General features: G+C 47.3%; 1 protein-coding gene across 1 annotated transcript; it reads right to left on the bottom strand.

The window, feature by feature from the left end:
* Positions 1 to 597: 597 nt before the first annotated feature.
* Positions 598 to 27,857, bottom strand: Ovol2 (ovo like zinc finger 2). The gene is made up of 4 exons (XM_057780863.1): positions 27,758 to 27,857; positions 26,881 to 27,110; positions 11,391 to 11,580; positions 598 to 1,265 (listed from the first exon to the last, which is right to left on the bottom strand). The coding sequence occupies exons 1-4, from the start codon at positions 27,855 to 27,857 to the stop codon at positions 949 to 951; spliced, it is 837 nt and encodes a 278-aa protein (XP_057636846.1). The 3' UTR covers positions 598 to 948.

Below are 27,857 nucleotides of genomic sequence, written 5' to 3'. Positions count from 1 at the left end.
AGATAGGCTGGCCTGTTAACCTTTCCCACATCTAGGAATGGAACTCCAAGGTGAGGAGAATGTAGTATTGCTCAAGGTGGTTGCATTCCCAGTACAGCACCCTGAAGGAAACCTGTCTGCTGCCCAGCCTCCCAGCAGGTGTTCTTCATGCCTGGGCTAGTTTCTCATGCTCTAGGGATGTCACATGCTTCACCTAGGGCCAGCCTCCAGGGAGGAAGCAGGGCCCTTCATCCAGTGAGTCCTAGGACCTCAGGAACCCCGCCCCCCCCCCCCCCCCCGGGGTCACCAAGAGAAGAGAACAGTTGAGTTCTCAAAGGTTGTGCCTCAAGGTTCATCAATCCATGAACCAGCCACCCCGTCGGTTTTATCGACCAATCAACCATTTGTCTTACCCAGCTGACAAGATTGGCCTCTTTAAATCCTCTCCACCAAGACAGAGCCATCAGCCTCTCTCCAGTGTCATGTCAACCCTCAACAGGAGAGCAGAAGCTCAACCCTACTTTGTTTTTTTTTAAAGAGACATTTCACACGGACAGTTCATTTATTAAAATAGTTTCTGTAAACTCTTTCAGAAGAATATACATTTTCCTTGCTTGAGTAGCATTTCAAGGCACCATAAGATGATGGTCTCTTTAAGAACACCCCTCTATTCATGTCTGAGAATTCCATTAGAAAAAAAAAAATACACATAACACACACACACACACACAAAAGAACCCGTACATGATCTCAGCCACCAAGAAAACAGACACATGGTACAGGGCCTGTTGTGGCAGAATGATTGACAACTTTGGCAAGCATCTTACCATCGATGTCCCAAAAGAAAAGAGAGGTGGACTGAGTATTTGTCACTAAAAAGAACCGGCGTGGCAGAGGAGAGCTACACCTCAGAACTGAAAGTCCGAGTAAACGTGGCACCGGCGTCTCTCCTCCACTTTCTCTTGCTCTTCACTTTTTCTCCTCCTCCTCACTCAGGGCAGAATTCTCCTGTAGCGGGGACGTCATCTTGTTCTGCAGAAGGGCCGCCAACTTTTTGGAAGTCTTTTTGAGAAACGTGCTACCCGGATGGGCACTGTTCACGTGCAGATACAGGTCCTCCTGGGTGGGGCCCGTGTAGCCGCAATCCTCACACACATAGAGTTTGTCCCGACGCTGCTTGTAGGCGTACTGCTGCTGCACGCCGTGGATCTTCTTCAGGTGGGACTCCAAGGAGCACCGCTGGGTGAAGGCTTTGTAACACACATCACATTTGTAGGGGCGGATGCCTGCAAGGATGAGGGGCAGACACATCACCAGCTGGTCAGAGCTGAGCCCAAGCGACCCTCCTATGATGCCATTAAAGTTTCCCATGACCAAGATCATTGCCAATGTGAGGAAAGTGGGCCAGAACCATCTACAAGGGTCCTGGCATCGACACGAACAAACCTAACACAGGTGGATGCCAGTAAGGCAGAACCCAACACTTGACACGGGGAGAATTATATTTTTCCTACTCATTCGCCTTAATGGTTTCTCTTTTAGTGGCAAGGCAAATTATGTAAATGATTTAATTTTTGTCTTTTTCTTAAGATTTATTTATGTATTTTATGTATATGAGTGCTCTACTTGCATGTATGCCTGCATGGCATCAGATCCCATTATACATGGTTGTGAGCCACCTTGTAGTTGCTGGGAATTGAACTCAGGACCTCTGGAAGAGCATTGAGTCATCTCTCCAGCCACCACGATGTTTTCATTTTATGCACAGTAGGTTTTTCTGGAAACAGACCCTGAGACAAAGATCCTAGATTAAGTTTATTGGAGAGGTCATCCCGGGAAGCACAGGTTAGGCAATGGGAGAAAGACACGAAAGGGAGGAAGCCAAGCAGGGTGCATTGTGCAGAACGTCACTGGAGACGGTGTAGAGCACATTTACACGGTGCAGAGCATTGTAGATGAAATGAGCTAGGGGTAGGTGACTGGGGTGACAGACAGCTTAGCTGGTAAAGCGCTTGCTTTGTAAGCAAGCCCAAGATCTGAGCTCCATTCCTAGAACCTGTATTTACAAAGCAAGAGATGGGTGTGGTGGCTGACAGGTTCAAAGGAACTCCGTTTGATTAATGTTAAAACTCTGACCTTTAGAAGAAGTCTTAATATAACAATAACATAGTGGGAGGGAAAGAAATCTGAAACATTTCTCATTTGCTCGGAACTCATAGTCATGCAAAGTGCAAATGCCATTTGTTTACAATGGCGTACACCTTCAATCCCAGCACTGAGAAGCAGAAGCAAACATCTGTGAGTTCAAGGCCAGTCTGGGCTACTATGAAACCCTTCTGTGGTTTCTAGAAATCCATGCATGATGGGTGAATCCCTGGCACTGACTGGCCAGCCAGCCTAGCCTAACTGGCAAGTTCCAAGCCAAGTGACCCTTTCTCAGAAAAGGGGGCTGTGGAAAGTAGACACACAGTAATTGGCTAAAGTAGTTAGCCACCAACGCAGACTATCTGTTTGGACACCAGAACTCATATGGCAGAAGGAAAGAACTGGTTCCATAAATTGTCCTGTGACCTCCAAAAACACATGGTGGCAATTGCAGAGAGAGAGGGGGGGAGGGAGGGAGGGAGAAGATAGAGGACACCTGGTGTCATTGGCCTACCTCTGGCCACCACATGTTTGTGCTCACACAAAAATTATCTCAGTTTTGTTTTTCAAACAGTGTGTTGTTTTGCTTTTCAAACGAAATGGTGTTTGCAGCGATGGCCTGCAATACCAGTTAGCTCGTGGGGCTGCCCGGGCTACTCTATAAGGGAGATCCCATCAGACAGGGGTAGAAGGACATTTAAATCTAAAATTAAAGTCAGGTTCAGAAACCAATGCCTATCTCAGTACTTGGGCGGTAGAGACAGAAGAACCTGGAGTTCAAGGCCAACCCAGGTCACGTGACTAAATAAGCCAGGTCTCAATAATAAATAAACAAACAAATATTTTTACAAAAATCTGAAAAGGCCTTCCTCACCTCATACATGTCTCTTTTAGTCCAGTCAAGAGCTTCTTATGATTGTTCAAACTTTATACAAAATTAGGAATACATAGGTAAGAGTACATATTACTATATCTATTTTAAAATGTATTTAATGGCTCAGCACATGGTCTGAACAAGGACTTCTCAGTTTCCTAGGAGACTCTACAGCCAAGACTGAGCGAGTAGGTTCACAAACTCCTACAATTCTCTTCAGACCCAGCTAGGGCTGGGTTTAGTCTGAGGTAAGAGGGGTGCTTGGGGCAGCACTGCAGAAATCCTCACCACCACCCGGCTCATTATGATCTTGTCAAGCACTGAAGAGATGGCTCAGTAGCTTAGAGAACTGACTGTTCATCCAGAGGCCCCAGGTTCGGGTCCCACATCACAGGATATCTGACACCCACTCCTGGCCTCCATGAGACCAGGCCTGTGCTGTGCACTACACAGACATAGTGCAGGCAAAACATCCCCTCCAAAAAACACCACACACACACACACACACAAATAAATAAATAAACAATCGTTCCACATACAAATAAAACTTTGATCCTATTCACACCTAACACTATTAGCTACTTTTCATCCTTTTCCATTGCTTTCCTCTTCTCAAATGGTCCACTTTCTACTTAGAAAGAAAAAGCCAGTCAGTAGTAACATGTCTTTAGACCCAGAACTCAGGAGGCAGAGGCAGGTAGATCTCTGAGTTTGAGGCCAGCTTGGTTCTACACAGAGTGAGTTCCAGGACAGCCAGGTCTACACAGAGAAACCCCATCACGAAAAACCAGAAACAAAACAAAACCAAACAAAAAAACCGAACAAGTCAGATTCCACATAAGAGAAAAAAAAAGCAATATCTGTCCTTTGGAGTCACTCATTTCTCTCCACATGGGGATTCCCAGTTCCAGCTTCCTGCAGATGACGTAATTTCGCTTTTTTTTTAAAGGCTATGATATTTTATTTTGCGCGCGCGAGCGCACGTGCACACACACACACACACACACACACACACACATATATATGAAAGAAATGAATGCTTCTGTGCTTCTCGCCCTAGGTGTGGAGCTTCCTACTCCCAGAGTCAGACCGCACTGGGCCGAGCCTGCGCAGAACCCCATCACTTTTCCCATAGAATTTAACACACAATCTGCACATGTCTTCTATGGACAGAGCACCCAGCAAGGGTTAGGAGATTTGGGGGGGGGGGGTCCTGCATCACCTGGTCAGTAAAGAAAGGGTCTGACTAGGAGGTTTTTTCCAAGAGGGTACATTATAGGCATTGAACCTGATTTTGAGGCTCGGTGCCTCGTGATGTAGACACAGAAGGAGACAGACCATAATAGCTCTCGTTATGACACGTCCACCTTATAAAACTGATCCCCTTATAAAACTGATGCCTGCACCAATGTTCCTGCTTCCTCTTCGGACCCTGGAATCTCATTCCTACAGACAGATGTCTTGTCAAAAGAGCTCCTTCCAGGGCTTGGGAATTAGCTCCTCGCTCCTGGAGCACTGCTGTTTGCTATTCCTCCCTTGTGTAAGGTGGGGGGATCCATACTAAGCTCCCCTCCCCTAACAGTGACACCTGGCCCGTAGTCCTCTGTCTAGCCAGAGCCAATCTTGTCCCAGTCAGAACAGGCTGGGAACTGAAAGCGCCATCTGTTGCCAGACATAATTAACCTACTGACACCCACCTGAGTTCCAAGGTCCAAGGCCATTGAAAAGCCAGGCACTTCACGTCTGCCACTCATTAACGGAGTCCACGGTCAACCTGTTAACCCCTCCACAGCTCAGTCTCCTCACCCACAAAATGCAGACAGCACTCACACCCAGGATGGATGGTCTAAGGACAAACTGCACTATCCCAGGCCAGGACCTGGTGAATTCAGATACAGCTTAGGTGTTTGGAATCCAGCAATGCAGCGGAAACAAGACATGCAGGACTCAGCTGCATGTCCCTAAACGTTTAGCCTTTGTCTTTCAGCGACACCGTTTTTTATGTATTATGTCTTTCACAACAAGAAAAAAGGATTTAAAAAAAAAAAATGCGGTCCCTAGGTGACTAGCAGAGATATCCCTCACTGACTGATCTTTTGAATTCTGTATTCTAGGCCTTTATTACAGAGTTTAAAAAAAAAAGGGTCTTTGGGGGGAGGGTTAACAGAGTTCTGAGTTGTTTATTCCTGACCCTGAGCTGAGCTCATATTCCAGATCTGCAGGTAAATCCCTCAGTACAGGAACTCTCTGTCAGCTTCCCTTTCTCAGGTCAAGTGCTCCTTTCCTGACTTTGATCCAACTGTCAACTCCTCCCTGTGGGAGGAGACATTGAGGGTGGCCTCCCAGCAAGGTAAGCAGGCAATGCCCATAAACCCAGAATGTTCCTGCCCTTTGGCCTAGTAAGTTCATTTGAGGAAAGCTACACGAGAGAGAGACTCACACTGGTGGGCAAAGGATGCACAAGAAAAATCATGGTGGGCCGGGCGGTGGTGGCGCACGCCCTTAATCCAAGCACTCGGGAGGTAGAGGCAGGCAGATCTCTGTGAGTCAGAGGCCAGCCTGGTCTACAAGACAGAGTTCCAGGACAGCCAGGACTGCTACACAGAGAAACCCTGTCTCAAAAAACCAAAAAAAAAAGAAAGGAAGGAAGGAAGGAAGGAAGGAAGGAAGGAAGGAAGGAGAAAGAGAAATCATGGTGGCATTGTCAGAATAAAACAAAACAGAAGGGGGAGGTGGGGGGAGGGGATGACAACCTGAAAATGGAAGCAAGTACTTCTATTGGGGAACTGGAAAAGGACTGTGCCAGCCGTGGTGGAAAGGAATAAGGTTCACCCACTATGTAGACAAGGCCCGAGGTCTAGTTCCCCTGACAGCAGCTACGCGCCTTAGAAACGTCCAGGAGAGAAGACAAATGGCAGATCACTTTCGGAAAGGAACTAGGGCTGTCTGGAGGCTGGCTTTTTTAAAAAAAAAAAATCTTATTTTCAATTTTCCCCATACAAATATATTATCTTTTCGGCTAAAAAAAAATGTAAGTTAAACTAAAAATGAAACCGTTGAGGAGGCAATTCCACAGGCGAGCTGGGGCTGCTGGGGAGCGGATTCCGAGCTTCCTCAGCTAACAGCCCTGCCTCAGACTTCTGATCTGCATTTTTCCCAATCCAGTCAATCCTTCTCCTAAGGCTCCAGACAAAGACACCATTGTCTTCTCTGCTTTAGTCAGGCTGTGGTTTGTTTGCCTTCTGGCCTCTCTCAATGTAGCCCCTGATGTAAGATAAGGTAAGAGGGCCCCCTGTCCTGTGGACAGCCCCTCCCCAGACCTGACCTCAAATTGGAATTCCTCAGGTTCTCTCTATGGAACTCAGTCTACAAGAAAGGCATGAGCTTCTTACTTCATCTGGAGGTTCAAGGTTCTTTTTACTTTTTTCCTGTAGCCTAGGTTGGCCTCAAACTCACTGTGCAGCTGAGGATAACCGTGAACACCTTGGGAGTTTGAGGCCAGCCTGGTCTATATAGTTCGTTCTTGGTCAGCCAGAATTACATGGTGAGATAGATCCTGTCTCAAAAACAAACCAAAAAATCCACAAAATGTATTTATTTTTATTTTATGTGTATGAGCCTACATGTATGTACATGTACCATGTGAGCGTAGTGCTTGCATAAGTCAGAAGGCATCAGACCCTTCCCAGCATCTCCCTCCCGAAGAACTGGAGCTACAGATTCTGGCAAGCTACCGTGCGGGTGTTGGGAACTGAACCCAGGTCCTCTACAAGAAAAACAAATGCTCAGTCTGACATTAAATGTCAGTAATCCTCCTGCCTCAGTCTCTGAGTGCTGGGATTACAGGCATGAGCCATCACACCTTGAGAAATATGGGTTTTCCCAGGCCCAACCAACCCTCACTCCAAGGCTTAGCAGAATCCCACAGTTGTACGTGGCCTTATCAGCCATTTATGGGAGCTGACTTGCTATAGCTTTTTATGCCATCTGAAGTCTTCGGCTGCATAAACCTTCATTTTACCAAATAGAAAAATAAAATACTTTCAATAAACACTGTATCTGAACAACAAGCTGGCACTTGAGGCATCAATGTGTGCGCCCACCAACTCCCAGGTGCTTCTGGTCCTCAAGCCACACTGTGCAGTGTAGCTGTGGACACCTGGTGTGGAGAGTAAGGGCTGGCCAGTAATGCCCACTCAAATTCACAGATCTCTCTCCCCCAAACACATCATGTTTGCCAACAGGCAGCCATTCTTAGAAGTAACCTAGCTGGCCTAAGTGTAGAACATTCAAAAGAACGTTCTATAAAAGCAGATCTGTGGCATTTTTCTCAGGCTGTGAACTGAACATACATGTTTTGTTCCTTTAACGCTCAGGGCTTCTCTGTCTTGATGTGGGTGAGTCTGGCCTCTGTATCCCTGTCCCTGATACTGGACAAAAGCAATCATCTGTCAAGTATACAGAAGATAGTGTTGGCTCCTCACCCAGACTAACTTCTTGGGCTGATGCATAGCCCCAGTGGCCATGTGAGCTGGCAGCTAACAGCTCCTCGATGTCCCGTTCTCCAAGGATTGAGCACTAGCAACTAACTTTCCCAATGCCCGGGAATGAAATGTTTTCAGTATTTCTTTTTTGTTTTTGTCTGATTGAAATGGGTATAGAAAGGTCCTCCACAAATCCATGCACTGGACAGCACTGAGGTATCTTTCAAACTCCAGAGCCCTCTGAGGTAGGGCTGAGGCTAACACACTTTTCTCTTTCCCAGTCTTGACAAGTTCTCCCAGGAACCCTTACTTCAAACATCATTTTAATACAGAACAGCTTCCAGGACGCAGGACTCAAGACTCCATAGAATGAAAACTGCAACTCATTTACTGCTTTCTGTTGTTGTTAGTTCTGAATTGTTTGGTTTTGTATGTGTTGTGGGGGGAGGTTGTTTGTTGCTTGTCTAGAATTCATTTTGTAGCCCAGACTGGCCTGCAGCTTCAATGCGCCTTTCTTCACCTCCCTAGTGATTACAGGCATGTACCACCACAGCCAGCTACCAACACATTTTTTTTAATGCTATGGAAGTTTTCCTCAGCATCACTGGGTTTGTTTCAATGACACCACGTCCTCACTCCCTACTCCAGACACACACACAGACTGCGGAGAGACAGAAACGGTCAGAGACAGAGAACCCTATGGTTACTTTTTTCTTGGTGACGTCATTCCCCAAATAAGGATTCCCAATCCTTTCTTTCATCTGTTTGGATATTAACATAAGATATTTTCAGGCTCTTGTTTCCCTGAACCTTTCTCAGAAAGTTTCCTTTGTATTCCGAGTCTTTCCTTGGACACCCTCCTAGCTCCCAGGATGAGAAGTCATGCAGTTGGTGGCAGGTGAGAGGCAAGGTTAGCGCTATGGCCCACTCCTGTCTTTGCTGAACTTAACATCGCTAACCGTTCTCTCGTGGAGGTTCCTAGGATTCTAGCCAGGTTTTTAAAATGCTATGGCTTGGTCCTTTTGGACTCCCTCACTCAGCCGACTGCTGTGTTTGTGCTGAGTGCCTGTATCTTTGTTTCTGGCTTAAACACACTTAGAATAGTCAGTAGCCAAACTGTGATGCTCGCAACTCATCCAAAGGCAAAGACCAAGTTTCCACTAAATCCCAGGACGATCTTTGGAGCCAGTGAGATTGGATCACATGAACTAACATACTTGAGAACTTTCCAACATAGTTTTTGTCGTGAAATCATGCTGATGGTTGGTAAAGTCCAGGAGACAATCACAGGCCTGGCCTCCTCTTCCAGCCCATAGCACCACGGTTGCCTGCCCAGATCAGTGACAACTCATGGCTTTCAGCCCCCAGCTGCTCTTTATGAGCCAGTCTTTGGAGGCATACTTCCCCCGGAGTCTGGTCATGGAGATAGGATCCAGTCATTTCTATAGTGCTATTTGTTGAATACTTTGAAAGCAAAAGTTATGATTAAAATTCTAGAAAAGTCTACTCATCAATTTCAATTATTATAGTGCTATCCAATAGAAATCACAGGGCAAACCACTTTAAAATTTAGAAATTTCCAGAAGGAGCCAAGTATAGTGGGCTACACCTATAACTCCAGTACCCAGGAAAAGCAGGAGAATATAGAGTTCAAGGCCAGCCTATACTACAGGCGACATTGTCTCAAAACATAAGTGAGAAAACAACCAGAAACAGGTACCATTCTTTTTTTTTTGAAACAGGGTCTCACTGTATTTCCCTGGCTGGCTTAGGACTCCATATGTAGACCAGGTTGTCCTAGAACTCACTGAGATGTTCCTGCCTCTGCCCCCTGAGTACTGGGACTAAAGAGATTATCTTCTTCAGTTAATCATTTTTTAAACTTAAAATTTGAGATTGTTTTTCATATTAAGTCTTCAAACTCTAGAGTCTTAAACCACATCTAATTGTTACTAGTCCCAAGGCAGGGCCTCAGCAGCCACACCGAGCCAGTGGCTGTGGTCCAGACTGGTACGGCCCCGTATTTCCCCTTCTGGAAGCACCTGTCAGTCACTAGAGCTCCTGGTCCAAGACTGATCAGGGCTATTCAGTGAGTTCAAGGCCAGTCTGATCAGCTTAGTGAGAACCTTCTCAAAATTTAAGGTAAAATGGCTGGGATTACAGCTCAGTGTTAGCGCAATTGCCCAGTATGTTCAAGGCCCTGGATTCAATTTCCAGACTGTATAAATAAATAAATTAGCCTTTAGAGCCTGAAAAAGGTCTATAGCCAGATTCAAAGGGGTACAGATCCCATTTATGTCATCAAGCTAAAAACCGGTCATATACTAATTAGAATTCGTGATAGTGACTCCCTTGGAGGAAAGCAGGTGAGAGGGTAATGACATCTAGGGCTAGGAATACTCTGATTTTTTTAAATTTTATTTTAATTGCATGCATCTAGATCTAGAGACCTATAATTTATGCATTTTTCTGGACATGGAATTTGCTCTGTAGACCAGGCTGGCCTCAACCCACCTGCCTCTGCCTCCCAAGTACTGGGATTAAAGGTATTCATCACCACTACCACCACCACTATCTGGCTGGATATGTCATTCCAGTGAAAAGCCTAGTTTAGAAGAAACTATGCATTTTAAGAAAATGCATAGACAGGCGCGCTGGCACACGCTTTTAATCCCAGCATTAGAAACAGGCAGATCTCTGAGTTCTAAGTCAGCCTGGTCTACAGAGCAAATTCTAGGACAGCCAGAGCTACACACAGAGAAACCCTATTTTGCAAAACCAAACAAAAAAGCAAAAAGAAAAAAGAAAGAGAAAGAAAAAAAGAAAAAAAAAACATGGGTCATGTTTAAATGGGATGGGATAGTGTTGATGGAGATTTGATGACAAGACCCACATAGTGAGAGACCTCATGTGAAATGGAGAAGCCTGTATCTACTCTACCTGGAGATGCCTGCATCTACTCTACCTGGAGACGCCTGCATCTACTCTACCTGGAGACGCCTGTATCTACTCTTCCTGGAGTTGCAGAACTTTGAGCAGAGATGTGGCATCCTTGTAATTTTCCTCCAGGACTTACTGGGCCAAAGTTACAGACTGGGCCTCAAGTGGAGAAGCCTAGAGGCCAGATGTGCCTAAGATAAAACTAATGAAGCTTGTGACCAATCAGCAGGTTTGCAACCGAGGCAAAAAGTCATCCCCCAGACTCTCTGAAACATACCAGAGGAGGCCTCAAATCCAGACTACCTGAGTTGGAAAATGGGCTCAGTGTATCTCAGTGGGGAAATGCTTGCTTGGCATGCACAAGGCTTTGATTCTATCCCGAGAAGGAGGAGGCAGAGGAGGAGAAGAAGAAAGAAAAGTTAGGAAGCCAAGGAAGAGGTCCCCAGGAAAATGCCTGCTCCATTAGGAAGCTCAGGGCAGCTGTTCAGCTGCCTCAGGAGGATCAGGAGCCCTGAATCAAGCTTACTTCAAGAGGTCAGCCAGGCACAGCAGTGCGTGTGTGTGCACACCTTCAATCCTGGCATTTGGAAAGCCCAGGAAGGATGTTGGAAAATTCAAGGCCAGGTCACGTGACAAAGCCTTACCTTAAAAAAAAAAATCAAAACAAAACCAATGACAATAATAAAGCAAGAGTCAAGAAGGAGGCACAAAATATTTGAAGCCTGTCCTAAGCATCCCGTTCTGCAGTCAGACTAAAGGGGCTGCGTTACAGTAGAGACTTTCTGTGTTGGCTTCCCTCAAACCTGTATATCGTGCCCATCCTTACAGGAGCAAAACTAGGCCATGAGAGGTGGCCCGCATGTGATAGGTGACAAGACTGGCAGGGGAGGGCACACAGACAGACACATGACACGGATGGATGGATGACAGAGGAACCGGAAGTGAACAAGTCGTGTGCGCAGCCTCACCTGTATGTGTGCGAACGTGCCTCTTTAGGTCGAAGGTATCGTTGAAGCCCTTGCCACAGAAGGTGCACAGGTGCCTTTTTACCTGGTTGTGGCACTTGAGGTGACGGTTGAGCATGCGCTGCAGGCGGAAGCTCTTGCCACACAGGTCACAGTTGTGAATCACGGAGTCATTGCACAGGCCTGTGGTAAACTGGGAGCAGAGAGAGAGAGTACGTGAGATCACAGGGGTCTCATTTGGGAAACCAGACATGTTCTCTCTAGGTCGAGCCTGGCTATGGCTTCTGCTCCCTCTAAAGCAAGCAAGCTCAGCTTTGAGAAAGGTGTGAAGATGCCGGTACTGGGAAATGGTTTTGCACAGCATCTTTCCTTTCTATCTCTGCACTGTCTTACAGCAGCCTTTTGTTGTTTTTGAGACAGAGTTTCTCTGTGTAGCCCTGGCTGCCCTGAAGCACTCTCTGTAGACCAGGCTGGCCTCGAACTCAGAGACCTGACTGCCTCTGCCTCCTGAGTGCTGGGATTAAAGGCATGTGACAGCAGCCTTTTAACAAGACACAGACATGTGATCACCTGACTGATGAAAAAGACATCCCCTTAAGGGAGAAGCAAGGTTCCCAGTAGCTAGAACCCCAGCATCCACCTGCACCATGAGGAAGGAACAAATGCTGAGGATGGAAGAACAGAAGGAAAGGGCTCCCAAAGGCAGACACAGTCAGCTCTTTTCTCTGTGCCTCTGAGTACTGGTCCAGACTCCAAGCAATGGAAACAGGACTGGAGAGGTGGCTGAGTGAGGAAAGGCACTTGCTGCCAACCTTGGTGACAAAGATTGACGACCTGAATTTAATCCCTGGGACCAACACAGCAAAGGTAGAGAGCCAACTCCTGCAAGCTATCACACACCATAGCATACCCCACACAATAAATAAATGCAATTCAAATTTTGAAAAAGGAATAGAGGAAGGATGGAGATGATTTCTCTCCCCCTGAACCAGGGCAGGGCTCATGACTAAACAGAGAGCAGAAATGATGTGTTAATTCTGGAATACGGGACACCTGGTAGCTTCACTGCCTCCTTCTCAAAAGCCAGCCTCCATGTCTGAAGCCGACGGAGTCCAGGTTAGCCATGTGGAGAGCCAGAGCCCCATGCAGGGGGCACCACGGTGCTAGCTATGCACCTTCCAATCCAACCCAGTATCACCACTACCTAACTGAGTGGTCGCAGACAACACCATTCAGATGAAAACTGCCTAGCCGGGCCACGCCCCAGGTCCAGATACCCAAACTGTGCACAAATAAAACCATCACTTGGGAAAGTGACTCGAGTCAGGATTCCAGAGCTTTATCACCAGTTGAGATCACAACTGAATTCCAGCCTCCAGCCTGTCCCCCATCCCCAGCGCAGGATTCTCTCAGCCACCTCTGCTGTCTCCCTGGACAAACACCGGACTGACCATCGATGTGATATGAAACACCAGACCAGAGCCGGGCGGTGGTGGCGCACGCCTTTAATCCCAGTACTTGGGAAGCAGAGGCAGGCGGATCTCTGTGAGTTTGAGACCAGCCTGGTCTACAAGAGCTAGTTCCAGGACAGGCTCCAAAACCACAGAGAAACCCTGTTTCGAAAAACCAAAAAAAAAAAAAAAAAGAAAAAGAAAAAAAAGAAACACCAGACCAGATGTGCTACCAGCGGAGACCCTGGAGATGGACCAGCTGCTCTGCCAGAACTGCCTGTAGGAAGCCCAAGGATGGAGGTGCAATTCGGCATCTGGCACTCACCTAGACATGCTGGTCCTGCGCTCCGACCCTAGTACTACCAAAATAAAGAAATAGCTGGGCTATTAAAGTGCACACCTTTAATCCTAGCATTTGGGTGGCAGAGGCAGGTTGATCTCTGAGTTCGAGGCCAGCCTGGTCACAGAGTGAATTCTAGGATAGCCAGGGCTACACAGAGAAACCCTGCATTAAATAAACAAACAAATAAATGGGGGAGTTAGTGGAGGGGAAAAAAGGAAGAGGAAAGAGAAATGAGGCTGGGCACTAGTCCTTAGCGTTCAGTTATTCTCTTGACACAGAAATGGGGAGCAGGATCCTGTGCAGACACTAAATCCTTTGGGTGCTTGGGCCCGTGATATAAAACACTGTGACTTTGGGTATCATCCCATCTACATCTACATGACCTAAACAGATGTCTATAGAACTTTGTACCAACATAAACTTTATGTGACTAGTGTTAGGCTGTACTATTTAAGGAATAGGGACAAAAGACAAGAAAAAGATCTGTACATATTTGGCACGGACACTGTGTTCTTTTCAAATGGGTTGAATCCACAGGATGTGGACGCCCCGGGTATAGAGAGCTGCCTGGACGTCGCTCCGCTCCTTTCCAGATAGCATATTACATTCACACTTCTGAGGGGTTCATGCGGACTCCTCCACTCAAGGCCCCGAGGACAGAAAGCCCGTGTCCACTCACACCGCTGCCTCCCATTCCTCCATGCCCAAGGGCAGTACTTAGTGTGCTGGGCAGCCGGGAGCGACCTCAGGATGCAGTGAGGCCGTAGGATGCCAGGACAGGCTTTCCTAGGCTGCTTCCTCTCCTATTCATTCTCACTGGCTCGGAGCCAGTGTCTGCATTAGCACTGAAGTGACCAATGGGCCCTATGGTCAAAGCACCGTCAAAGTAGCTTTTACCCAAAAAGATGCCGTAGTTGCTGGGATGTGGAACACCAAGGGAGAGAGAGGGTGGCAGAAAAACCAAGTCCTGTGGCCAAGCAGAAATGAGAGGAGAGATAAGAAAATGGTGGAAAATAACCATCTGTCTGGTTCAGTGTGAGCTGCCAGGGCCTGGGAAAGCAGTCACAGGAGCGTAGAAAAGGGCAGTGTCCACTTTGGGGACTCAATGGGTAAGATCTACTCCACAAGCAAGAGAGAGCTCTGAAGACAAAGGAGAAAGACTAAAGGAGACCCACTGAATACTCTAGGCTTCTAAAGGACATGGCTACAGAGGGCAGAGGTCGCCTGACAGAGAATAAAGAACTCCCAGACAAGACAGAGGCAACTGAAGTATGGTGGGACACTCCTTTATTCATCTATAGCTCTTGGGGAGGCAGAGGCAGGCAGGTGGATCTCTGTGAGTTCAAGGCCAGCTTAGTCTACTCGGTGAGCTTCAGGACAGTCAAGGCTACAAAAGGAGACCCTGTCTCAAAAATGAGGGAAGGAAGGAAGGAATGAAGGGCTGGAGAGATGCCTCAGAGATGTTAAGAGCACCGGTTGTTCTTCCGGAGGACGGTCCCAGCACCCACCCACATGGTGGCTCACACTGTAACACCAATGCCAGGGGATCTAACACCTTCTTCTGGCCTCCACGAGCACCAGGCACATACATGATCTATGTACATACATGCAGCAAAACACTTTTACACATAAAACAAATAAGAATTTAAAAAAAAAAAAGTAAAGAGACAGAAACAATTGGCTAAGGATCACTGTCAATAACTAGTTTCTGCCAGACTGTACCACTTCTCATAAGGAAAGGGGTATTTGGTTTGTAGGTGTATTTCAGGTGTGGTGCTTTAAAATTTGTCTATAATAAATAGCAAGAGACTGGACGCTATGCCTATTAGTATGGGCTTCAAAATAAATGTACTAAGTCCTAAGCAGTCCAGCAGGGACGTCTGTAACCTCCAGAGAAAGCCACCAAGAACTACCCAGCCACTCCACAGATATAGAAAATGGGCTATACAGCTGGGAGGTGGTGGAGCCCGCCTTTAATCCAAAGCTACAGAGAAACCCTGTCTCGAAAAACAAACCCCCAAAAAAGAAAGAGAAAGAAACAGAATAGGATATACATTATTTTAGCTACTCAATTTGGGTTTACTTGCACAGAAGAAATGGATTAGCTAAAACAGTAACAGTGGGCTGGAGCGGTGGCTCCGCAGTTAAGAACACACACTGCTTTTGCAGAGGACCTGAGTTCAGTTTCCATTACTCATGCTTGACAGGTGACTCACAACCACCTATAATTCCAGCTCCAGGGGGGCATCCGCACTCGTGTGTGTGTGTGTGTGTGTGTGTGCGCGCAACATCCCCATATGCACGTAATTGAAAATAAATTGGCCGGAGAGATGGCTTGGTGGTTAAGAGCACTGGCTGCTCTTCCAGAGGCCCTGGGTCCAATCTCGAGCACCCACATAATGGCTCACAACTGTGTGTAACTCCAATCTCAGGGGATCCAAGGCCTTCTCCCGGTCTATATGGGTACCAGGCACTCGCATGGTGCACAGACAGCCACATAGGCAAAATTCCTATACATATAAAATAAATACATTTTAAAAAAATAAATAAATGAAAATAAAACACTAAAGATCAACAACAAACAGATTTTCTTCCAGAATATCAGCTTTATCATACTGCTTGCCTTTTTTTTCTTGTTAACTTTGGAACGTAGAGTCTTTGTACATCAAGAACCCATTCTTACCACGCAGTTGCATCCCTAGATCCGACGTGCCATGTTTCTCAGTCCCCCCCCCCCAGGACACAGCAGACATGACTGATTCCTGGACCAGTCCTCCCTCCCCAGGTCCTGCGTCTGCTGTCTGGGCCATCTTTATTATGCTTCCACAGGTTTACAACTAACATTCTCTCTCCTCGGTGTTCAAAGCAGAGCAGCCACTCTGATTTCTTTACTTGGCTCTACAGGTAATATGCCAAAGTTACATCATGAACCAAAACTTAGACCAAAATTACATCTTAACCACGGTAATTATAAAAAGACTGTGGCGGATGGGGGAGCTAGCTCAGTAAGCGAAGTGCTGACAAGCACGGAGACTTGCGTTAGAGCCTCAGAACACCTGAAAATGACAGATGCCATGGAATATGACCGAATCCCAGAGCTGGGGAGACAAGAGAGAAGGATTCCAGTCTTGCCTGGCTGGTGGCCTCCAGCACAGGGACAGAGATTCCAGTCTCGCCTAGCTGGTGGCCTCCAGCACAGTCAGAGAAAAGAGACAGCATCTCTGAAGATGACACCCAGGATTTTCTCTGATGTCCATAGGCTGCACCCACACATACGTGAACAAGCTTGCACCACCCCCACAAAGGCACAACAAACAACCATAGAGAGGCAAGAAATTCCAAGAGATTGAATAGATCTTTAGCTCTGACCATCTGTGTGATATGAAATGCCATTTAATACCTATTTAATACCTTAGATCAGGACACAGGCATGGTGCAATCCCAGCACTTTGGAGGCAGAGTTGGGGGATTTCTGAGTTCAAGGCCAGTCTGATCTATACAGTGAGTTCCAGGACAGCCAGGGCTACACAGATAAACCCTGTCCTGAAAAACCCAAACCACAACCCCAGATCAGTTCCTCTACATGTAAACATACTAAGAGGTACCACACAGTCTCCTCAGGAGTGTGAGAAGCTAAGAGCAGAGCCAGTTTCCGGGCTTCCCAAATTCAAGACGTTCATTCCTTCCCACAATCCGAGGATGTAAGCAAGCAATTTAACTTCTCTCTGCCTTAATTTTGTCACCCCCAAAATATGAATAATGGTATTGGCCTCTTGGGAGTAAATTAAAAAATTAAAGAGAAGAAAGCTACTTATTTTTTAAAAAACAGCAGCAAAAGTAAGTCTTACTACACTTAGAGCGGTTCCAAATTTCTATAATGCTAGCTAAACCGAAAGTATCTGAGGGTGGGTGAGAGGGCTGGCCCAGCGGGTAACGATGCTGTAGTCAAGCTCGATGATTCTGAGTTTGATCCCTGGAATCCACACGGTGAATGGTGGAAGAAGAACCAACTCATGCAAGACATTTCCTGACACACACACTTTAACCATGGCAAGAAAACAAACACACACAAAGATAACTGGTCAAAATTCCCTGTTCCTTAATCTGCTTTTCAATTTTGCTCTCTCTGATGGGAGAGAGAATTCTCCTTTAGTGTGAGCCATAAACCCTGAGTCCTTCACCCAAAATTCTGTGGCTAGCTGGGCGGTGGTGGTGGAAGCCTTTAATCCCAGCACTCAGGAGGCAGAGACAGGAGGGTCTCTGTTAGTTCGAGGCCAGCCTGGTCTACAAGAGCTAGTTCCAGGACAGCCAGGACTATTACAGAGAGAAACCCTGTCTCGAAACAAAATGAAACAACAAAAAACAGACACCCCCCCCCAAAAAAAACCCAAAAAGCTGTGGTAGAATCTGACCCCAGCAATGTACAAGAAGCACAGACTCTGTTCCCCTCAGGGTTAGCATCATTTGTTCTTTAAAAGGATTTAATTATTTTATTTTATTTTTTATTATTACAACACTGCTTGGCCTATTAGCTCATGCTTCTTATTGGCTAGCTCTTATACCTTAAATTAACGCATTTCTATTCATCTGTGTATCACCAAGTGGTTGTAGCCTACTGGTAAATTCCATCTGGCATCTGTCTCCTGCAGCAGCTACGTGGCTTCTCACTGACTCAGCCTACTTTTTCCTCTGTCTCTGCTTGGAATTCAAGAATTTACTTATTTAAAAGCGTTTTTAGATTTACTTTTTAGTCTATGTTTATTAATGTTTTGCCCACGTGTGTGTCTGGTACTCTTGAAGAATACAGCAAAGGGCATCACATGCCCTGGAAGTGGAGTCATGGAAGTTAGAAGTCACTTTGTGGATGCTGGGAACTGAACCTGGGTCCTCTGCAAGAGCAATGAGTGCTCTCAACAACTGAGCCAGCTCTCCAGCCCCCTGCTTGTTGAAATGGAAGTTATTAATGCATTTAACTACTAGGTGCTGTTTCGGGTCTCCAGGAGGATGATCTTCTGGAAATTCTCCCCAGCCTCACCTTATCTAAAGTCAACACTTTGCCAAGGCTTATTAGTGAAGTAGAGAAACTGCCACAGAGGCTGGGAAATGACATCAGCCTGGAAATTAATTCAGAGCAAGATAAAGAGAGGACGCCAAGCCTAGGACTTGGCTTGTCTCTGCTCACAGCCCTGTTCTCTGTTGGATCTCAGCTTTCATCTAATAAAAGAAGCCAAATTCCAACTAAGTTCTAAAAAGCAGGCCTCTGTGGCCAAAAACAAAACAAAATACAAAAACAACAACAAAAAAAATCAACCCACAACAAACCAGTCATTATGTAAGGACTATCTGAAGTGCAAGCAGCATCCAGGGAGGCAAGGATCTGAGCTGGAATGACCAACTTCCCAGGTGTCTAAGATTATTGCCTGCCAAACTTCTAAGGGAAAACCTACCCAGAAGGGAACAGCCCTTTATGGTCGTGGGATGCTTCCACCGATCAGGCCACTAAATCAATGCTCCTGTATCCACCGGAGAATTCTGAGTCACTTTCTGGTGGCCACTTGGACAAGATTTCCACTGTCATGTGTGTCAGCTACACCCGCCTGCTCAAAACATGCTAAATACATTGCTCCAACTCCTTTGGGACTCCTGGGTTCGTGTACCATTCATTACCTAAGGCTCCTCAACTCCTGCACATGACAGAATGGACCTCCTCAAAGGACGAGATGATAAAGGGAATGGAAATGGAGCCAGAGAGATGAGATGACCCAGCGATCAAGAGCATTTATTGTTCTTGCAGAAACCCCAAGGTTCAGTTCCTAGTGCCTACAAACTGTCTACAACTCCAGTACCAGATGATACTGTGTCCTCTTCTGACCTTTGTGGGCACCTGTACACACATTATGCACATAAACTCACACAGGCACACACACACATGAATAAAAATAAATAAGTCAGACTTGTGAATAAGTAAGAAACCAAGACTTGCCTGGCAGTGGTGGGTTCAGGGCCAGCCTGGTCTACAGAGTGAGTTTCAGGACAATCAGGGCTACTAAGGGAAACCCTGTCTAGGAACAAACAAACAAACAAACATACAAACAAAAACAAGATTCAAGGATATGGGACTGACCTGTGGATACATGGTCAATAGATGCCAAATTAAGATTCTGAATGTCTGTTTCCCCCAAATTCTATGCCTACATCTTCCTCAAGACAAGGATATGGGTCTGGCCATGAATCCTCGTTTCTTATATCACATGAGGAATAACTTCATATTCCGTAACCTATGACTCAGATAATAGTGCAAGCGTCCAAGTTACATGTCAACTATGGCAAGGCACTACTGTAACACTGAAATGACCCCTGCCACTAACAACTGTCAGGAACTTAATGAAAACTCTCTGCGTTCTACAGTTCTTCCCCTGAATGAGAGTCCCCACAGTATAGCCTCCGAATGGCTACTCTCGATATGTACACCAACTCTCTTTTGCCAGCCTTCTTCGACTGCAAGGTTACAAACTCCTTTTCCCAAATTCCCTCAAACCTAGGACTTGAAGCTTAAGTTGGGCTCTATCAGCTACACAATTCTGAAATGATGTGGATTAAGCCCCGAGTTAACTGAGCAGAGGTAGGCAGGAGCAAAGTATCTGACCCTGGATTATTAACAAATGCATCAAATTGCAGGGAGTTGGGGGGTGAGGGTGGAGCAGAAGAGAGAACCCTAACCCAGCAGCTGCCTCAGAGGTTTGGTTCTGCATTGTGGGGTTCTGAGTCATTTCTCGGAGTTCTACGTCTCTAGTTCATTTAGTGCCGTGTAATTACCCATTCTTTACTTAAAATAGCTGCAGCGGATTCTGTTTTCTGCAACTAAACCTGCAAGGTCTCTTCCAATAATAAAAATCCACTTCATCTGCATTCAGATTTAAAACTGTGGCAGAGCCGGGCGGTGGTGGCGCATGCCTTTAATCCCAGCACTTGGGAGGCAGAGGCAGGTGAATCTCTGTGAGTTCGAGACCAGCCTGGTCTACAAGAGCTAGTTCCAGGACAGGCTCCAAAGCCACAGAGAAACCCTGTCTCGAAAAACCAAAAAAAGAAGAAAAAAAAAAAAAAAGAAAAAACTGTGGCAGAGGTTAGAGGTATATGTGTCTGCCTAGCATGTCTGATGTCCTGATTTGAAGTCCCAGCACTGACTCCAATTCGTTCGTTTGTTCATTCATTCATTCATTCATTCATTCATTCATTCATTCATATTTCTCTATTTCCCCGAGTTTATCAAGCATTTCATCACACTTCCCCTTTCTTCTTGCTTCCTATATTATTCCCTGCATATGACATAACACCTATCTAGGTGTCGTGGCCTTCTTCCTTCTAGGTCTGTATTTTTGTTTTCTGTAGGCTGGTGGTCATTCACTTAACTGAGCGCTGAGGATACAAGTCCAAAAGGCCATGTTCCTGACTTTGCCGAGTTTGTTCTTAAAGGAGTTTGGTTGGCTGAATGTGCAGCCAGGAAGATGCTCAGAAGCCCAGGGAGACAGGACAGGGAACAATTCTACCTACATGTAGTTTTCCTTCTCTTCTAAAAAGTAAACTGTTTTCTTGGTTTTTGATTTTATTCGAGGTTTTTTTTTTTTTTTTTTTTTTGAGATATGGTTTCTCTGTGTAGCCCTGGCTGTCCTCAAACTCACAGAGATCCGCCTGCCTCTGCCTCCCGAGTGCTGGGATTAAAGGTGTGTGCCACCACTATCCAGCTAAAAGTACAATGATAGTTTTAACTATTTAAATATATGATTCAAAACAATATTTAGAAATGACTAATAATTAACATGAAAATACCTTCCTGAAACCCAGAATTATGAATATTCGTTAATTAAAAGAGAGGGAAAGAGAGAGAGAACATCAACAAGATGGCTCAGTTGGTAGAGGCGCCTTCTCCCAAGCCTGAGGCCCTGAGTTCAAGCTCAGGACCCATTTAACAGGAGAGAACTGTCTCTCAGAGTGGGCCAAGGCCTGCACACATACACAAGCTAAGCAGAAATATAGATCAAAGCAATTGTTAAGAAATAACTAATTAGGATCACTGAAGAAGCCAGGCGGTAGTAGCACAGGCATTTAATTCCAGCACTTGGTACAGGCAGAGACAGGCAGACAGATCTCTGTGAGTTCAAGGCCAGCCTGGTTTACACAGCGAGTTCTAGGACAACACAGAGAAACCCAGCCTCACTTCCAGGTTTGCCGGGCGGTGGCCATTTACGCCTTTAATCCTCGCAGCACAGAGGCAGGAGGATCTCCATGAGTTCAAGGTCAAGCCAACAAAGTGAGTTACAGGACAGGCTCCAAAACTACTGAGAAACCCTGTCTCGAAAAACAACAAAAAAAGACACTGAAGAATTTGTCAATAAGTTGATGATCTTCATTCATAAAGGAATCAACACTTCTCACTGTTGGTTTTTTTTGTTTGTTTGTTTTTTGGTTTTGTTACGACTCTTCCTTTTTTTCAGACAGGGTCTCCCTGTGTAGCTCTGGCTGTCCTAGAACTCACTTAAGTACACCAGACTGGTCTTGAATTGAATTCACATAGATTTGCTTGCTTCTTAAATGCTGGGGTTAAAGGAGTACACCACTATGCTCAGGTATATCTAGATAGATAGATAGATAGATAGATAGATAGATAGATAGATAGATAGATAGATAGATGTGTGTATATACATATATATAATTATGTGATTACACAGCTTGGCTTGCCAGAGACTACTGTCTTCAACTTCCCAGGTGCTGGGATTATAGATAGCCTGGGTGCTGGGACTATAGGTGTGCACAGTCACATCAAACAGGGATCAAGTATTCATCTGACTGTCCTAATATACTGTCCCTATGAAACCAAACAGAATGTGAGGGAAAACTCTGTCTCTACAGAAATATGCCTTTTTCCGGGTAGTGGCGGCACATGCCTTTGGTTCCAGCATTTGGGAGGCAGAGGCAGACCCATCTCTGTGAGTTTGAGGCCAGCCTGGTTTACAGAGTTAGTTACAGGACAGCCAAGGCTACACAGAGAAACCCTGTCTCGAAAAACTTAAAAACAAAACAAAGCAAAGAAATATGTCTTCTGGAGGTCTCTTAGGGTGTGACTGAATGGGATTAGCGTGAGCAAGGCCTCAAGGTCAATATCTGTTAGCTACAGCTAACAAATGAATAGAACTGGAATATCACTATTTTGCAATGCCAAAATATTTATGCCCTAAGCATCAACAGCTCCTACCATCCAAGAAAGGTAACAAACATGCACTGCCTGTTTATGGAACCCAACCCTTCACCTTCTCACACACACAGTGACATGTTCAAGCCAAAACCAAATAGCTGATCAAGCACACAGAGCGGTGCTGTCCCATGCAGCTTTCTATGATGGGAAATCTCTACCCAGAATTGGCCAATTCAGCAGCACTAAGGACTGTCTCTTTTAATCCTATGTGACTTAAGCTACATTTAACAAGGACTGTCCTGCTGGATGGTACACCCTCATCTCTAAAATCCATTTGAAGTTAACGGAGACTGAGGAATGCCCAAGGTGACTAACTGAGCAAAATCCAGACTGCTGGGACCTCTACAAAGCAAAAGACCCCTTGCTCCAACAATTAACCTGCAAGTACATAAAAATGGGGAGGAAAAAGTATGTAAATTAAAAGCAACTAAAGGCCATGCCAAATGTCAATCACAGCGTGTGGACATTACACGGACCTGATTAAACAAACGGGAGGAGGCGAGTAGGCATTTACAAGCCGTTTAACAATGTGAACACATAATTCAAGTGGGTGTGATTGGGGCACATTTGGAACCACTTATAATGGAAATATAGTCAGCCATTGCTTAATGATGGACCCATTCCGAGAAAAGCCTGCTTAGGCAATTTTGCCATGGCATGGACATTACCGAGTGTATTTACACAAGCTGAGCCGGCTAAGACGTCACGCAGCATTATAACCTCCCAGGACCCGTATGTATGGCCCGTAGTTATGTAGAACATGACTGTAGTATGTCTGAAAACCGCTTCAAAGTCTTATATGGGAAGGTGGGGGATAGAAGCCAGTAAGGACGGGCAGGGACGAAGTGACAGATGTTTTTGTCTTTGAAACTCTTCATAATTAAAGTTGATAGGGAAAAAGGGCACACATTTGACACATACTGTCACCACCCACTACAGAGCCAAATAAAAGGTGGAATACTTTTTCTTTTTTATTGAGACAAGGTCTCACTCTATAGCCCTGGCTGACCTGGAATTGCATATGTAGACCAGGGTGCCTTTGAACCCACAAAGATCAGCCTGCCTCTGCCTCCAGTGCTGAGATCAAAGGCGTGTGCCACCAGCCCTGGCTATACTCTGCAGAACTCAAAAGGGAGGGGAAGGCCAAAAGAGAACAGATTAGGATGGGGTGAGAATGGAAATTTGCCTGCTAGTCCCTACTTGCACCAGGGTCCTGCCAGCCAGTGAGTCAACTCACCAAGTTCGCTCTAGACTTTTGTTTGGGGTAAGACTTAAGAGACAGGGGGCACCGGTATGCCCAGGGTTTGTCTAGCCCACAGTTAGGGATCTGCAAATGAGGTCCTCGACTGGAACCCCCAGACGGATGCATCTCCCCACCACAACCTGCTTTTTTTTAAATTACAGAATTCTTAAAGAGATCACGTCACAACCTGCCCCAAAAGCCCGCAATGAAAGATCAGACAAGCAGGGATGAGCTCCATCTTCCCAGCCTGGTTCCAAGCCTTCTTCCTAGACCCGCTCGCCACAGCCAACACTACCAGGTGGTCAAACCCCAGGTGCCCGGTGCAGGGCAGTGCAATAACAAAACCTTCACCTAGGGGCAGTCAGTGAGGGCACAAGAGTGCTAACGGCTCCCCACTCTGTTTATTCATTTAACTCACACAGTTGTTCACAGTGGCTTTGAGGAGTAAAATGTTCCCAGTCTTCCCTCCTCAGAAGCCTTCAAAAGCTACTCCTCTGCCCACATAGGAACCCTCTTCTTGGCTTGGCCCTTTGACCACTCTTGTCTTTTCCTAGGCTTCACTTCCAGCTCTATGCTGCCAACTTGTCCCTGATCCTTACCAGCACATTTCCCGTCCTTTGCTCTCCAGAACATTGATTCCTTATTCAAGCACAGGGCTCCCCCGCATCACCCTAAGAGCAGTCCCCCTCATTTCCACAGAAACCCTTCCCAGCTCAGCAATGACATCTTTGCTGGCGTTTCCAGTTTGGTCCTCATTCTCCTCTACAGAGGGGCTGCAGGTGTTTCCCCTGCTGGACCAGAGACTGTCATGGTGAGCGAGCAAACACTGCATTTTACCCTTTGCTCATCAGGCAAAGAGCACAAATATCTTCATTTTACAGGTAAGGAAACCAGAGCCCAGAACAATGAAAAACTCCCAAGCTTGCACAGTTCTGCAGAACTTATAGATGCAGTCCATAGACACGTAGCCACTACTGCTAGCATGTTCTGGAAGGTACACACTAGGAGTGTTTTATCTCTTGTCTGTCTTGCACACAGCAGACATAACGTATGCTACTGGATGTTTTATTGTGGTTTTTTTTTTTATCCTCTCTGGGTAGGGTACAGGCTCAAACCTGCCCTTTCTTTGGTCCTACAAGCCCACTGCCCAATGTGTGTCTTCAAGTCATTAAAACCGTACACACGGCTGGGGAGGCAACTCAGTTATATGGTGCTTGTCTAACACAGAAGGTGGGGACGATCATTCTCATTCTTGAATGGCTTTCTTCCTTTTCCAGTCAAAAAAAAAAAAAAAACCCAAGCTTTGCTTGTTTGTTTGTTTGTTTGTTTTGAAACAGGTTCATCCTATGCAGCCCTCTCTGACTTGGAACTCCATGATATAGACCAGGCTGGCCTGCAACTCAGAGATCCATCTGCCTCTGCCTCCTGAGTGTTGAGACTAAAGGCATGGGTCACCCCACCAGGCTAAGAAACTAATTCTTAGAGGAAATTCTTTGAGTTCTGTATCCTGGTGAAATAGTCACACACTGCTAAGAGGTGGGCAATTTGATCAGTCATTTGAAAACTGTCCATACCAGGGCAGATATTTCCAGAGGCTTTGGCAATCCTAATACCAAAATGTCTCCAATGCTGGCCTGGAAAGGAAGGGTAGGAACCTGACCGCTTTCAATGAATAAAAACTCTCTAGGAAATGGAAAAGTGTGGGGAGCAGGTTGCTTGTTAACGGTCTGCAAATACGCCCAAGTCCCTCCCCCACCACAGAGGCAATTTATCTTGGAAATGACGGGTTTATTGACTCCCTTAATCCAAAATTCCAACACTTGTGTCTGCCCCAGGCCGAAAAGAGATCTTCCAAAATCTCATGAGACTGGCTTCTCTCCTTACCGAGATGGCGATGGAGGAGGGGCAAGCTAACGAACTACTGTCCTTCCCCAAACAACCTTACAATTGTCTTTTTAGCCTGGCGATAAATATGCAAGTGGGGCACTTTGTAGAATTTCCCAAAGGGCAAGAGCTATCCGCTTCAGGAAAACTTTCCCCTCCCACTTAACCCCGCCTGGCCCAAAAGCCTCCGGACCACTCACCCTAAACCTCGGCGCACTCTGCGAAGTATAGTCGTGGCTCCCCCGCCCCCCTACCCAGCTCGCAGCACCCTCAATCCTCAAGTCTTTCCGGTGCTCTGGCCTCAAATCCTAATTCAGAACCAAATGCTTCCCGGCCTACCCCTGGGGAAAGAAAAGGCTGCTTTCTTTATCCCCAGCTTAGGATAACCCTTGGGCTCACCCTTCCCTCTCTGCATGGGCCTGGGAACCTGGATAACCGATACACTGGGGCACCCTAGAATTATGGCTCACTTTGTACAAGGTGGCACTATAGCCGGCCAGGCTAGGACCCGGGATTTATGCAAAAACCGCGCCGCCTCCCCTCCCCCTCTGACTGGCCGTTGAGTCAGCGGGGCAGGATTCCTTAATCCTGGGGGTAGCGGATACCTTTGAACAGGTGGTCATGGAAGTTCCACCCAACAAGGCGCTGATGGCCATCCAGATAAGACGTTGCCTTCTATAGCTTTTGAGGGGGACATTCCAACCCACTAGGGTAGGAACGTTTAAAAAAATCTGCAGGTGAACCCTTTCATCTTTTACCCACTAATTTAATTCTTGAAGATTTGAGAGAAAAGGCAAATCTACAGCGCCCTGCACAACCAGCTTCCCGTCTAACAGGCTCCACCACCAGGGCACTGGGAATAGCGGTGACTGCGAGGCTCACTGTGTCCCAAAAAACAAGGAGGGAAACACAACTCTCAGGACCTCGAGGTGCCAAGGACTGCGTCCCAGAGGGCATCACGTCTAAGATCTCGGGTCGCGCTCCTTCTCCACCCGAAATCTTGGGTCGCCTAGTTAATAGCGTGGCCTTGGAGACAAGGTGGGCATCTGAACCCGGGTAGCTGGGCCACTGCCAGCGTCAGACAGGGCCACCACCCTGGGGGCTGGATCCGCTTAAGATGCTGGCAACCCGGGCACTGTGGCACAGAGGACAGGTCGCGCGGAGCCTGGCTGCCGCCCAGGGGCAGGTGCTGGAGTGACGGCCGGCGTGCGGAGCCTGGGCCCCCGTGCGCGGGCGGGCGCGGCAGGGAGGGGCGCCGGGGCTCCGGAGCCGGACGCCAGGGCGTGGTGCAGGTGGCGGCGGGGGCAGAGTCGACACCCTACCTTGATTTTTGACCTGGCAACCGGGCGCTGCATCGCTGCCAGGTGTCCATCGGGGCCTTCGGCGTCGTGGAGCTCTGGAGTTTCAGGCTCCGGCGCGCGCGGGGACGAGCTGCTCTCGGTGCCTCCGGGCTCCCCGGCGCTGCTACTGCTGCTGCTGCTGCAACCGCTGCTACTGCCGCCGTCGCTGCGACAGTCCTCGGGGGGGTCGGGGAGCAGACAGCCCAGGCTCACTGCGGAGGGAGGGGGCCGCACCCCGACACTCAACCACACGCGGCGTCACGCCCGGGCGCCCACGGCAGTTTGACCTGCGGGCGGTGCCGCCGCCCCGCCCCGGACCTGGGCACCTCGCCAAGTGGGCGACGTCCCGAGGGTAGACGAGTCAGCCGGGCGATCGGCCCCTCGAACTAACTTAGGGTGCCGGGAGACCGGTCCTCAGGCCACCTCGGCGCCCACGAAGCACCAAGGGCCATGCGCCGCGGAGAACCCCGCGCGCCAAGTTTTCTCTCGCGCCCGCGGAGGCGGGTGTGCCCTAGCCTTGCCTAGCTCCAGAGAGGTTAGCGGACCTTCACGTGCGGCTTAGAGGACATAGGGGGCAAAGAAACCCTCAGTACCTCCCACCCACTTCCAGGGCCACCTCGGCCCGCGCTGCAGCCAACGGTCCCGCCGCCAGGCAATTAGCCCTGTCTAGGGAGAAAGCACCAAGCGTCCCAGGTTTCCCAGCCTGGTCCTCGATTCCCCCTCCCGCAAGAACCCCCACGACACCAGTCGAGAGGGGGAAGGGGTAGGAACGTCAGCCCTGATCGCGAGCAGGAGGGCCGCGGTCACCCTGCCCCCACCCGGGAGCCCCGCACCCAGGCCGGGCCCCCACGCTCCTCACCTGGGATGTAGGTGTCTGCCCTTTTGTCATCCGGGAGCTCATCCCAGCTGCGGACCGAGACTCCCGGGCTCCTCCTCTTCACCAGAAAGACTTTGGGCAT

Source organism: Chionomys nivalis, chromosome 9 (genome assembly GCF_950005125.1).
Source record: "Chionomys nivalis chromosome 9, mChiNiv1.1, whole genome shotgun sequence".
NCBI lineage: Eukaryota > Metazoa > Chordata > Mammalia > Rodentia > Cricetidae > Chionomys > Chionomys nivalis.
This window is presented reverse-complemented; position numbering and strand designations above follow the sequence as displayed.